Below are 15,185 nucleotides of genomic sequence, written 5' to 3'. Positions count from 1 at the left end.
TTTTTTTTTCTTACTGAAATAGAAAGTATCCTCATTAGAAAGTGAAACAAAGATACATTATTGAAGAGTTTGCCTCTCAAAATAGATGGTCTTTACCTCTCTTTCTTGTATGTGTATGTTCAATTTAATTAAATCTTAAAATATTTTTTTAAATATTTTCATTTTGAGTTAAGGTTTTAACCTTAAATGATGAAAATTTTATTCAGAAAATGATACATTTGAGTAAGGAAATGAGTTTTAGCATTTCTGATGGCATTCAACATTAATTGTAAAGACAAAAGGAATTTAAAATACAAATACTGCTTGGGATTAAAGGTTACAGTTAAACTTTAAATATTTTTTTGATTCTTCAGCTTTAGGATCTTCCTTTAAAAAACAAACTGTAAGCAAAGATATTAAATATATACCTTTGACATTTTCTATAGCTATACTCTTTTGCTTTATAGCTGATTTAAGTGCTGCTAGAGACTAAGTTCAGAAAAGGCAAAGGCACCCCACTCCAGTACTCTTGCCTGGAAAATCCCATGGACAGAGGAGCCTGGAAGGCTGCAGTCCATGGGGTCGCTGAGGGTGGGACACAACTGAGCGACTTCATTTTCACTTTTCACTTTCATGCATTGGAGAAGGAAATGGCAACCCACTCCAGTGTTCCTGCCTGGAAAATCCCAGGGACGGAGGAGCCTGGTAGGTTGCCATCTATGGGGTCGCACAGAGTCAGACACAACTGAAATGACTTAGCAGCAGCAGCAGAGACATAGTTTATGTGTATATGTTTTTTAATAAAGTATAATTTTTACTTAGATGTCTATACAGTTATAAGTTGTAGCACAGGAAATCCTTCCTTCAGAAGTTAAAAATTACTCAGCAAACTCAACTTTATAAACATGTAAAACTATGTAAATATATGACTATATCATCTTAAACCAGAAATTGAGCATAATAGTTAATTGCCTGTGGTAGTTAGGGAGAGGAATATGATCAGGGAGGTGTCAGGATGGCAGGTATACAGTGCACTATTCTTAATGTATTACCTATACTTCATGTGTGTTTTGGGAGTTTGTTTTTTGTTTTCTGGTCAAGCTGTATGGCTTGCAGGATCTTAGTTCCCCACCCAGGGATCGAACATGTGCTCCCTGCACCAAGGGCACGGAGTCTTAACCACTGGACCATCAGGGAAGTTCCTCACATGTGCTTTTTGTTTATAGGAAATAATTTAAAGGTAACTTTGGCTTCCCCAATAGCTCACTGGGTAAAGAATCTGCTTGCAATGCAGGAGACATAGGAGATGCGAGTTCGATCTCTGGGTTGGGAAGATCCCCTGGAGGAGGAAATGGCAAACCACTCCAATATTCTTGCCTGGAAAATCCCATGGACAGAGGAGCTTTGTGCGCTACATACAGTCCATTGGTCGTAGAGGGTCAGACACGACTGAGCAACTAACACACCGCACACAAAGATAACATTAGTGTTTTAATTAGCATAGTTTATCAACAACAAAGAGTCGGACACGACTGAGCGACTTCACTTCTTCATCAACAACATGGTTCCATGAATTTTTTAAATCAGTATTTCATTTGTATATGTATTCTGAATCAGGCTTACATTTTTACATGGTTAATATCCAAATGCCAACTTAGAAATTGCCTGAAACATATAGTCCACAAAAGTATATTACTAAGTATACATAGGTCCCCTTCTTATGACTCATTCACATTGTTATACTGCAGAAACCGGCACAACATTGTAAAGCAATTATCCTCCAAATAAAAATTTTTTAAATTATTTTATCAATAAAGAAGTATATTACTAAGAATATATAGAACAGGTAACAAAATTGCAACTTTAAAAGAGTTGATAAAAATGTAGTGTAGAATATATGCAAATTTTAATGCCTTGAATTTGCTTCCAGGCATATTTTCTATATTATAGTTTTCCTGTGGAAATTTAGATACTAACTTGTAGAGATCACTTATTTCTTTTGTTAATTATTTTGGTTTTTCTTCTTTGCACAGACTCACCCCTACTAAAACCTAGAAGAGAGCCTTCTTTTTTAGATTGGAAGATAATGAAAAAAGATTCTGGGGTTTTATTTTAAAATATAGTTCACCTCAGCCTGTACCTTTCATTTGCTAGAGGTGATTTGTGTCTACCCTAACTATGCTGCAGTAGGGAACTGCAGTCTGGTTTTCATACATGGTTCTATCATTTATATCTTAAAAGATTTTCTAATTTATACAGTGATAATGTAAATAAGGACAAATTTCTTCTTTTTTTAAATTTTAAATTTATTTATTTTAATTGGAGGCTAATTACTTTACAATATGGTAGTGGTTTTTGCCATACATTGATATGAACCAGCCATGGGTTTGCATTTGTTCCCCATCCTGAACCTCCCTCCCTGTCCCATTCCTCAGGGTCATCCCAGTGCACCAGCCCTGAGCACCCCACCCCGTCTCATGCATCGAACCTGGACTGGCGATCTGTTTCACATATGATAATATACATATTTCAATGCTATTCTCTCAAATCAAAGCCCCTGACAAATCATATATAATCTGTAATTTGGAACTGTCTTTGTCTCTGTTCCTCAGTATTTGCGTAACAATAGTTGACTGAGATCATATATCAGCATGTTTAAGAACAACTATAACCATTTATTGAGCATCTGTTTTTTGCACAGTACTTTTACAAGCAACAAACAGAAAACATACTCCCCAGATTCAAAAAACTTCTATCAACTTGGTTTAAACTTTTTTAATGCTTTAAGTCATAGAACCAGTGATTTTCCTTGTAGTTTGTTACCGTCTTTCTTTCTGTCATTGCCGACGTCTTATATTCAAGGTCTCTTTATCTCCCTTGACCCGCTTTGAAATCAAAGTGCAGATACCTCTTTACCTTGTCTACTGTGTCCTATAAGTCACTGCAGAGTTGCTTTAGTTATTTAGCATATACAGCTAATCTTCTTAAGCTATTTTAACTTCAGCGTTAAGGAAAAACACTCTATTATTGTCTTATTTGCAGGTGTTAGTGATAGAACAGAAAAATGAAGATGGAACATGGCCAAGGGGTCCGTCTACTCCTAAGTAAGTGCTCTCACCTTTTATGGCTTAATACATGATTTTGAAGCTTTGATTTCAGATAATACAGAATGATAGAAGAACGTAATTATATCCAACTATATATCCAAATGTATTTAACTTTTTAATACTTTAGTGTTTTATTCTAAGTATAGGAGTTGTCTAAATTTGCACCTAAATTAATATGCTGTAATTTAAAAGCTTTCCAATACTTTCTTTTAAAATAATGTATAAATGTTATAAATGTAATGGTGCACTAATACAATCAAATCACTAAACATTTTGTTTAATATTTTTCAAGCTTTTTGTGATTTTTTTAAAGTGTCTGTTAAAAGAATATTCTTTATCAAAATGAATCTGATGTGAAAGTAATACTTTTTATTTATTTAAATAAATAGAGTATAAAAGTACAAGTAGAGATAGAAGAGTTTTATTTTGATGGTAAAAGAGCAATGAAAAAATTAGGAATCTTCTATTAAAATTTTTTAAATTATGGTAAAAAAAACATAACTTGATATCTGTCCGCTTAACAAAGTTTTAAGTGTGTGCACTTGCAGTATTGTTAACTGTAGGTACATTGTTCTACAGAAGATCTCTAGAATTTATTCATCGTGTAGCAATCTTTATTCCTGTTGAACAGTAATTCCTCATTTTTCCCTTCTTCAGCCCCTGGGAATCTCCATTCTGCTCTCTGTTTCTATGAGTTTGACTAGTTTGCATAGCCTCATACAAGTGAAATCACACAATATTGTCTTTCTGAGAATTGTCTTACTTTACTGGACATATTATCCTCAGTCATATGGACTTATTGCTTTTTGAAAAAAATCTAGTCCTTGATAGCTTTCATGAAGTGAAATACGATTATCTCTGTATTGTATAGCCTGCTTATATTATCCTTTGCAAAATTTCAATTCTTCTGATTTTTGCATTATTTAAATACAGTCCATGCTATTAACAAAGCCATTGGGCTGGATGTCTGTAGGAATAAGATCATCTTTGCAGGGCTTAATAGTAACAAGGGCTTCCCTGATGGCTCAGTGGTAAAGAATCTGCCTGCCAGTGCAAGACACATGGGTTTGATTCCTGGATTGGGAAGATCCCCTAGAAAAGAAAATGGCAACCCACTCTAATATTCTTGCCTGGATAATCCCATGGACAGAGAAGGCTGGTGAGGCTACAGACCATGGGGCCATAAAGAATCAGACACAATGTAGCAACTAACCCACTACCAAGCATACTGTCCCTTAGGACGTTCATCCATGTTATCAAATATGGCATGATTTCGTTCCTTTTTCAAGGCTGAATAAAAGTCCTTTGTATATTTTCTTTATCCATTTGTCCATCAACAAACATTCAGGTTGTTTCTATCATCTGGGCTATTTTAAATTATACTACTATGAACTTGGGAGTGCAGATGCCTCTTCAAGATACTGATTTCATTTCCTTTGTATGTACACCCAAATGTGAGATTTCTGGATCATGTGATAGTTCTAGTTCTAATTTTTTAAGGAACCTGCTTACTGTTTTTGTAGTGCCTATACCATTTTACACTGCAGCAGTTTACAAGGGTTCCAGTTTCCCCACATCCTTGCTGGCTCTCGTTTACTTTTGTCCTTTTGGTAATAAACACCCTAACAGGTGTGAGGTGGTATCTCATTGTGGTATGATTTGCATTTCCCAGTGATTTCTGATATTGAGCATCTTTTTAACATACTTATTACCTGTTTGTGTGCCTTCTTTGCAGAAATGTCTGTTCAAACAAGCCCTAGACCCATTTGTAAATCTGGTTATTTGAGGGTTTTGCTGTTGAATTGTAATGAGTTTCTTATATATTGATATTTTGAATATTAACCTCTTATCAGATATGTTGTTTAAAGATTTAAAAACAAGACCTGAATCTATAAAGCATGACATTGGTCTTGGCAGTGATATATTGAATATGACAGCAAAAGCACTAGCAACAAAAGCAATAATAGACAAAAGGGACTATATCAAACTAAAAAGTTTGCACACAGTAACAGAAACAATCAACAGAGTGAAAGGGTAACATGCTGCATGGCAGGAAGTATTTTTACTGGTTTTAGGATTTTCAGATCCACATTTCATTATCAAAAACACTTAGGGCTAGTTGTATTTCAGTATTTCGACTTTGTAGACATTTGAGAAGTAATGTGTCACATGTGCCACTTACTATTTTACTATTTCTGTAACGTCCAGGGAGACTCTCATAGTTAAGCACATTAGTATTCATTAAGTATTCACACCGAGCAGGATAAATAAGGAGTATAAATAGCTCATATCAGTTCAGGTTAGATTGCCCTTAAGGGAATCATGGAGATTTTTTTAAGTTTTCAAAGCTTTTGGAATTTCAGATTTTCTGATGAAAGATTGTGAATTTGTGTTTTGAAATCCTTAAAATAACGGTTTTTAAATTTATGATAATTTAGTCATTGTTAACCAACCTAGCTAATAAAAGAGAACAGCCTGCCACTTAATTTCCTTCAGAACTAAAATATACCTTTAGTGAGTTATTCTCTGTCCTTTTTATCTTCTGTGAAGTTTATTTAAATTTTTTGTAGGAATATGCCCAAGTATATTAATTACATTTTATTTTTACTCCACTTAGTTGGATGTAATACAAGAGTAGAAATTACTTTAGAGAGATACTAAAAAACACATGGTAGAATCATGTAGATTTCTTGATGCGTTTAGTTTTTAGAAGTTAGGAATATTTTCTTTGTGAATATTCACATTTAGTGTTTAGATCAGAACTACTATTTTTTTTTTCTAGCTTATCTTTAGATAGTTGTATACCTGTTACAGCTTTAAATAACTTTGCTTGTGGGTTAATATAAAAGTCCCTTGAATTTCAAAGATTGATAGATCTTTTCAACTTAAAATTACTGATACTCACCTAAGAGATAAAACTACATATTAATATTTTATTTTATTATCTTCGTTCCTATCTGCTAGCACAGTACTAGTTTTATTTAAACAGCTATAGTTACTTGCTTTTGTAAGAGAAAACATTGTTTATTATATAATACTTTACACACTATACACATGTAGTAAATATTGGTAAGTGAAGGTACTATACCAGAGATATACACAGAAGTACAATTGAGTCCCATTCTTCACTGAATCAGCCAGTTTTATAGGAAACCCAAATATTAAAACATGTAAAGTTTAAGTATTCGTTCACTGTAAAATGTGAGAAATACAATATAGCAGTATGTCATAAATTGCCAAATGATAGTTTATTACTTAATATTATTGTATTAAAAATGCAAAAAAAATTGTAATTAGCATCTAGTATATGGAAAGACTCTCAAAAAACTAAGAATAAAAGGGAATTGTCCTAACTTAATAAAGCCTATAAGTCTAGAATCTGTAGCAAACATGTAATTGAAAATTTTCGAACCCAAAATAAATAAGATTAGAAATTTTAAAAAGAAATAAAATACACTATTTGCACATAATAATACTGTCTTCATAAAATCCAAAGACAAGAGACTAGAACTAAGAGAATTCAGCAATACTATATAATATAAAATTAATTTATAAAAATTAACAGGTGTTTTCCATACCCATAGTTCAATACTCTTTAGCTTAGCTGGTAAAGAATCCACCTGCAATGCAGGATACCTGGGTTCAATCCATGGGTTGGGAAGATCCCCTGGAGGAGGGCATGGCAACCCACTCCAGTGTTCTTGCCTGCCTTGAAGAAGTCCCATAGACAGAGAAACCTGGCGGGCTACAGTCCATGGGGTCATAAAGAGTCAAGACATGACTGAGCAACTATCACAACACAACATATAATAAGTATTTTTATCTTTATAGGCCATAGGGTCTCTGACTCAACTATAACTGCTGATACAGCTTGAAAGTAGCAGTAAACATTGTGGAAACATATGGATATGGTGTGTTGCAGTAAAACTTTGTTTTTAAAAAAATGTGGATTTGGCTTGTGTGCCATAGATTCTTGACCATGATATATAACATTAGTAACCCACTTTAATAAGATAATTTGGATAGTATCTGTGACTAAGGGATCACAGAACATAGTGTGAAAATTAATGTGTTTGATTACATTAAGTATTTCTGTTAAAGGAACTGTATACAAAGTTAAAAGTCAAATGTAGGTTTTAGAAAAATCTAAAGCCTACAAGGGAATAATACTATAGTGTGCAAAGAACTGCTGTGAATTAACGGAAACAAAGCAGATAACCTTTTATAAAAATAAAAGATTAAAAAATTTAAAGAAGGGGACGCCCAAGCGCTGACAAGTAGTGAGGTGGTATACAAACTCTCTTGTAAAATTAAAGCATGAGATACAACCTAATAGCCATCAGAATGACAAAAACCTAAAAGGGTGCTAGTAAGAAGTGTTTGGAGAGTTGTAGGAGACGACTTAGGTACTGATGGTAGAACTACAAACTAGTACCATTCTATAAATCAGTCAGTGTTTAATTAAATTAGGAATGCTTAATGCGTCTGACCCAGCACTCAGTGGAATTTTTTACACAGGTCCCTGAATATATTATGCAGTCTTTGTAGCTGCATTGTTTGTGATAGTGGGGATTTGAAGGCAGCCTCGCTAAATATCTTTTTCAGGTAGAATGAATAAGAAAAATGATGTTGATGTATTGTGGAAAACCAGTGCAGTAAGTAGAAGTAACAGTGGTAAGATCTTTAAAACTGAATAAACTTTAAAACATACAGTTGAGAGAAAAAAATAAAAACAAAATGAAATTTAACTTAGTATCATTTAGGTAAACTTGGAACAGAACATATTATATAAAATTATAATATTCAAGAACATTGAGAAGGCACCTGAAGTGGAGGAAAATAGTACAGATTACGGGAAAAAAAAGTTTGAGGAATTATCATTTACAATTGAAGTAAAGATGCAAATTCCTTTTTTCTGGATAAATGCCAGTTTTTTTTAAAAGAGTGATATTCTGTGTATTCATTGAAGTTACTACATTATAACCACATGTGACTTAGACAAATTCAACTGTAGCAGAAGGCATGTAATTTTAAGGTCCTCAAAAAAGAAACTTCAAGATATTAAAATACAGAACAACTGTAACACTTAGAATTGTCATCATGTCTGTCAGAAGACAACCCTTGGTCCTCCGCATAGTATGAAGATGCTAGTTCTAATAACCACCACTAATCTGGGGTCTGTCCAGTGCTCATACTGCTTAGCACATAAATACTTCCTACTTAGAGTGTCAAAAGCCAAGGAAGAAATCATTAAAAGCTGTAATATGGTGATGAAAGGAAGAGTCACCTGTTGAGTTTGTTAAAACACTGTTACCTAAGCCCCATCATTAGAGTTTCTGATTCAGTAGATCTGGGTTGGGCTCGTGAATTTGCATTTCTCATAATAAGCTCATAGCTGATTCTAATGCTGTTGATCTGTCACACTTTGAGAAATTCTGTAGATAATGTTTCTTAGTATGTATTGTGTGAACCACTATAGACAGAAGTTTCCACAGTCCTTCCCACCAGACCAGCGAGTATAAATCTTTATGAGGGGACTCAGGAATCTGAATTTTAGGTGCTGCTTATGAAGAAGAAAATACAAGAACACCACTACAGTAGGCATTGAGAGAAAGCATGTTAGTATCTGTCTTGACTTTTCTATACTACTGAAAACTAACTGTTCTGAAGGACCTAAAAATCATACTAGGCCCATTTCTATCAGAATGGAGACAATATATCCTAACCTGAGGAACTGCTAAATATAAAAGCCATATTAAGCATAAAATATAATTTTTTTTAAAACATATAGTCCTGTTTATAAAAATGTATTAACCTACGACAACCCAAAATCTAATTGGAAATCTTAAGAACCGACCTAAAAATTATTCAGAAGTTTTCTATTTTTATCTATTCAGATTTGTCTGCTGGATATCAATTTATAATTTTATTTTTTCATCTTTATATTCATGCTTTTTTTTTTTAATTGAGATGCTTAGTTTTTTCCAGAACTTGGATTTCTAATCTAGTTCTTATTTAATTTCTTAAAACTGCTCAAAAACACATTATTTTCTAATAATATTTTATGAAAGCTTCAACCATTGTAATGTTTTTTCTGTTGTGTTAAATTTGACTATCTTTCCGAAAATGTTGTCATTGGGTGGATAGTCTTATTATTCAATTGGAGGTGTGTAGCTAGTTACAGCTTATATTTTTTTTTTAATTATTTTAAAATAGAGTAATTCTAGAATCCTGTGTGTTCCTAAAGAGAGGAGAAATCTAATCAGCAGATTACCCCTTACTCTTGAGAAAATTTGTTTAATGTTAACACCTTATCCCCTAGTTAGAAGCAGTATAACTTGATTAATTAACTAAATTGTACTATTACTTTTTTTCTGTATGATTTCATTTAGGTATAATTGTCTCAAAGAGTGCTTTTGACAGTACTAACATTTTAGAAATTAAAATATCCATATTTTGCTGTTTTTCTAAAATAAGTAAAAATTCTTATAAAAATAGCATGAGAAGTTGTTTTAATTCAGACATTTTCATTAATTGCTCAAAAATACTGACAAGAGATGTGTAATTAAGAATCTGTTGAAAAAAGTAAGGGTCATTGATGACTGAAGAGGCAGTTTTCATAAGCTAGAAAACATTTGGAGAAGAATCCGAAATCAACCAGGTAAGACATGACAGGCTAAAATAAATCAAATAGAAAACTAAGCCGGTAGTTCTTAACTCAGATGTTGGCCCTCTGCCATCTGTGGTGTTCTGATTAGCAGAATTCCAAGTTGGTGACTGAGCACTAAGTATAAACTTCATCTTAGTGGTATGTTAATATTTTTACAGCACTCTGTCCCTGAATGCTCTACTTGGAGAGAGGAAACATTTTATAAATAAAACCACTGCATACTACTTTTTATTTAGGATAAACAATAAACATCTAGGTGACTGTAATAATTGTTTTGTTTTTTTTACACCAGCTGTTTTGATTTTGTATCTGTTTAAATATAGGTAGAAAAGCCTAGCATATATTTCTTTAGGACTTTTTAAAGACTTATTAAGCCCAGTTTGCATGTGTAGTAATTGCAAGGTTAACTGTATAAATGGATTCAGAAATGGTGGATAGACCTGTTCAATTGAAAATTCGTACTAGGAAACTCTTGTGAGATAAAGTATTGTTTTCATTTTAATAACCTGAATAGACACTTTTTAAGTATTTATAAGCAAGACAGTCTCTGTTTATTTGAAACAGATTTGGTTATGATAGTTTTACTTCAGTACTAAAAGAACAATTGTTATTACAGTTCACAGAAAGTGCTTTCTTAAAGTTTCTGTGAAAGTATACAAATTTGTTACCAATTTTAACCTTGTTCAAATATTGAAAGGTGAGGGACTGAGTGATTTTGGTTGTAGGAGTTGAGAAGATGGCTCAGGAACCAGTTTTTCATTCCTTGTCATTCAAATTCATATTTTTCAAATTAATAACATCTTCAATTTAAAATGCAGCCTATGAACCATAAATCTAGAGTAACATTCCAAAAGCTGCAATTTGTTGTCATTTTTAAAGATATTTTGAGTCTTTATAAATTTTCTTTCATGCTTCATCTCATTGGTCTGAGTAAGAAAAAGACAGAACACAACATTGTAAATCAGCTATACTCCAATAAAAAAATTTTTTTAAGAAACAATGATTTTTTCTGAAACTAAAAAGTTTAAGGTAATGGAACTGCATAGGATGCAGTTATTATGGGCAACCAAAGCTTAGAAAGTAATGAGAATTACAGGAATGGAGTTACATTCCTGGAAGTGAGAAATATTACTGAATTATCTAATTAAAAATGTAAAGAACTGTATACTAAACCTTAAAAGTGTCCCTAAGTAATGATATAAGACAAAAAGATAAAATGAATAATTCTGAAGATTTAGGAAATCTTGACTCTTGTTTGGTCATAAAGGCCAAGGGGAAAAAGAGCTTATAGAATAAAGGGAATGGTAAGCAATGTATTTAAATGATGCAGAAATTAGAGGGAGACAAGAGATTCCGTGTATTTGACAAATGAAGACAGCATGATGGGAATAAGAAATAGAGTATAGGGAAAGAGGGGATGAATACCTAGTCAGAAAATGGAACACCTCATATAGATCACTCATCATGAAATGTACTGAAAGAAGAAAAATAAGGTGGTACTTGGTTGGAAAGGCATTATTCCTAGAGAGAGAAAAAAAGTATATATAAATATATTTATTATTTAAATATATACATCCTTTCCTAGCTATTTGTTACCTAATGATGAAGGCAGCATAATGGTGGAATGAAGTTCTTGTGTATTGTTATTTACCAAAAACTTGATTTTTTCCAGCTATTTTAGTGGTCCAGACCCAGATATTTTTTGGAAATGCTTGTGCTTGTATTGATACATAAACACACACTTCCCATAACTATACTTTGTGGTTCCTGAATTTAATATTCACTAAGATCTTGAATGTGTATACAGATTTTCCTTTAAAATTCTGAAAATGCACATTGATTAAATAAATCTTTGTGTAAACACTACCTATTTCTTGTTGTGGCAAGATAATGTATAACCTAGTACTATGTCTCCAAGTTTTACCAAAGGGAGCATGGTCACAATCAAGCTTATTAGTTAGTGTTAGATTTAATATTTAAAAGCCGTATCCAAATTAAATTGAAGTAATGACATTTAGATAGTATATTTCATGCATAAATGAAACTTACGTATTCAGTTCTCAAATAGATGCTTGATTCAGAGGTACTCACAAAAAATTATTGGATACTTTCTTTATCCTGTGGTTTGTTCCAAATGTTTGAACAATTTACAGTGACACATATAAGTCAAGGTTGACTGTATGACTAGATTAAAAAGTCAGGACGAAAATAAAAACAAACATGCATAGTAAGATGAAATCAGAGGAGTTAGCTGGTAGGAGCAGAAATTGCTCTTGGAATTAAGGTAAGGGCTCTTGGAATTACTAAAATTGATCTGCAAGTGTAAGGACATTTTTGGGATCCCTATTCAGACTAATTCAATTTTTGAGACAGTTGGGGAAAAAATGTGAACATGAACTGAATATTAGTTTGGGGCAGACAGTAGTATCGCAAAAGATCTCTTAACCTGCTGGGGAGACATACTGTAGTATTTACAGGTGTACTTATAAATTTAAAATAGTGCGGCAAAAACATGAATGTGCAAGTTGAGGGCTTTATAAATAAAATGAGTGGTAGAATGTTAATAATTTTTGAAGCTGAATGACTGATACTGGGCACATGAGGACATGTGTGTGAAAATTTTTTCTGTTAAGACAGCAGAAAAATTGGGTTGCAGTTTTGGTGTTGAGAGTGATAATGATTAAAGAAAAGTAACTAATTTTTTTTAAGTGGAATATTTTGTCAGATCCCATTAGAGCAGTCAAAATGGGAAGCAAAAATTACGTTATGTGAAGCATCATATATGTAAATTTTCATAAGTTCTCTTTTGTTTAAGTATTTAACATGCCACCTGACAGAAAGGAGACACAAAGCAAATGCTTGTTGAATTGAACTAATCTGTATCTCACAGCAGTAAAGGTGCTTAATGTTTCAAGAGATTTAAATTTTTTATTTTCTCTAAGAACTTAGTTTAGGATGATTGTTAGAAACTGGGAAAGTTAAGATCAGTCTTGTTTTTCTTAATAATTTTTGTTTTTTAATGTTAAATTTTAAAAATTTGGGTTTTATGTCATGTTTGAAAATAAAAGTTTTAAATTAGATATGTCAGTATTCAGACTTAATTTCTTTATATTTTCATTGCTCAATATATATTAGATTTCCATGTATGTTGAATATTTAGGTAAAGTTGTGTTTTTCTGTTCATGTAAGAATTTTAACTTGGCCTTGAATTATAGGCTTTTAGCTGAAACGCTGGGAATAGGGGAATTAAAATACTGCATTCAGTTGTCAGGGGTGAAGTTTAATTTTCCCACTTCATGAAATCAATTCAGTTGCGCTGTTTTACTTTTTTCTGTCTTGTTAAGAGACGATTCACTGTCTTATATTACACTTAGCCCTAACTAGCCAAAATGAGTTTAATGCTAGATAACTGGCTTAGCATCTAGTTTGTGCATAATATTCTAAGCATTTTTTTTTCACTCATCTCTTTAGAAAGCTGTTAGTGCAAAGTTGCTAGTAAACAGTGTGATTCCCAAATTGTATTAAAGAAAGAGTTAGTGTTCAGGCTATAATCCACAGATTGACTAATCAACCCCTAAATTAATTCCACAAATACTAGCTAGATTGGGCTACGTGTAATCTAGGTCAGAAGTTGGAATCACAGTAGATAAGTGATCTAACTATTAACAATAATGTCTGTATCAGGATTTAAAAAGTTTTATCAAACTTTTCTATTTACCTGTGGACCACATCCATCCAGCTCTGATCTCTGTGCTCTTTAAAAGCAAGCTCTCTACCAATGGATTTATCCGAGTGTTTCCTTGACCTTGCTTTTCCTTCATTATCAACTCAATCCTGTGTATATAAATGCCTTGCATACTGCCCATATATAGTAGACACTGGTTAACGTTATTTTGTGCTTTTGTTTCTTTTCCAGTATCATTTTCCAAGCTAACTGATAGATATAAACAAATCTCTCCCATCTTTAAAAACAAGACCATTAATTTCCTCTGAATATCATTTAGTTTTTCTCCCTTTGATAGCCAACTTCTTTAAAAAGGCACTGCTTACTATTCCTTATCACCTATTCAGGATTTGCTGCTAAGTCACTTTAGTCGTGTCCGACTCTGTGCGACCCCATAGACGGCAGCCCACCAGGCTCCACCATCCCTGGGATTCTCCAGGCAAGAACACTGGAGTGGGTTGCCATTTCCCTCTCCAATGCGTGAAAGTGAAAAGTGAAAGTCAGGTTGGTCAGTCGTGTCCGACTCTTCACGACCCTGCAGCCTACCAGGCTCCTCCGCCCATGGGATTTTCCAGGCAAGAGTACTGGAGTGGGGTGCCATTGCCTTCTCTGTAGCAGAGTCCTTATTGAACTTTTTAAAAACCTAATTTATTTGATCTCTCTCTTTAATACTTCTTTTTGATAGCTATCTCGTACAGAAATTCTCTTATTTTGAGACCATTATACCAGTTTTTCAGGACTCTGACCAATCGTAACTGGCTGGCTCTCTTCCCCTCTAGGGCTGCCTGCCTATTTTTGCACGTTTCATACTGCACAACTCTGGGGACATCATTCACATTGTAATCTGTAAAAGGCCCTCTTTGGCACTGTGCAGTTTTATCTACCATTGTTTTTGTACTATTGGTGCAAATATCTACCCAGTGAAGGAAGTCAGATTATGTTTAAATAACATGTTGGTGTTTTTGTGAAAATAGTTTTGACCTCATGGACTGCTGCCTGGAAAAGATCTTGTAGCCCGCTCGGTGTCCATGGATTGCACCTTGAGTACTGTTTTCTGAATCTCCAAGACATGTTGCCTGTGCCCACTCCACTGTCTTAGTCCCCCTTTATTACTTCTCGCATTTGTTGTTCTTATAGTCTCCTAAATGCTCTTCCAGTCTAAAGTCTCTTTCTGTTCCTCATGAGTTAACTTTCTAGAATACAAATTGGCTATGTTGATACTCTTGAAATCTTTCAATATGCCACAGCACAATTGGATAGAATCCAGATTCCTTCAGAGGACATAAGAGGTTCTTTATTATCACACCTGCCTTACTAACCTCTGTTTCTAACACTGCACACTTCCTACTCTTTCTATTTATTGATAATTCCCTAACGCATCATGATTTCTGTAGCTCCACACATTTTCACATACTGTTCTTTGCACCTAGAATACTCTTATGTTCCAGTTTCCACCTACCCTTCCAGCTGTGCACATTTTAAAATTACTTCATGTACTACCCACAAAATTTGATTTTGTTATAATTTTAAAATTTGTTTTAGAACTTAAACTGTTTTATAGGTTGCTTGTGTCATTTCTCCGTTAGATTATGAGCTATTTGAGATCAGGAACTGTGTCTGTCTTTGTATTGCTGGACTTAACAAGGGCAAGAAATCCTGTACTGTCTTGGAGTAGAGTTGCTAATGAATAGTAAAAACTGACAGA

The 15,185-nt window shown here is 33.5% G+C and overlaps 1 protein-coding gene across 8 annotated transcripts in view; it reads left to right on the top strand.

The window, feature by feature from the left end:
* Nucleotides 1-15,185, top strand: part of USP15 (ubiquitin specific peptidase 15) — a 127,435-nt gene that overhangs the window by 61,497 nt on the left and 50,753 nt on the right. For all 8 annotated transcript variants that reach the window (XR_011566615.1, XR_011566616.1, XM_070789363.1 and 5 more), the window contains one exon: nucleotides 3,022-3,083. Coding sequence is in view for 6 of the 8 variants with exons in the window: in XM_070789363.1 (XP_070645464.1) it covers nucleotides 3,022-3,083 (62 nt within the window). In the remaining 2 variants the exon portion in view is untranslated. The remainder of the gene's footprint in view (nucleotides 1-3,021; nucleotides 3,084-15,185) is intronic.

This window comes from Bos indicus, chromosome 5 (genome assembly GCF_029378745.1).
Source record: "Bos indicus isolate NIAB-ARS_2022 breed Sahiwal x Tharparkar chromosome 5, NIAB-ARS_B.indTharparkar_mat_pri_1.0, whole genome shotgun sequence".
In the NCBI taxonomy this organism is placed as follows: Eukaryota; Metazoa; Chordata; class Mammalia; order Artiodactyla; family Bovidae; genus Bos; species Bos indicus.
This window is presented reverse-complemented; position numbering and strand designations above follow the sequence as displayed.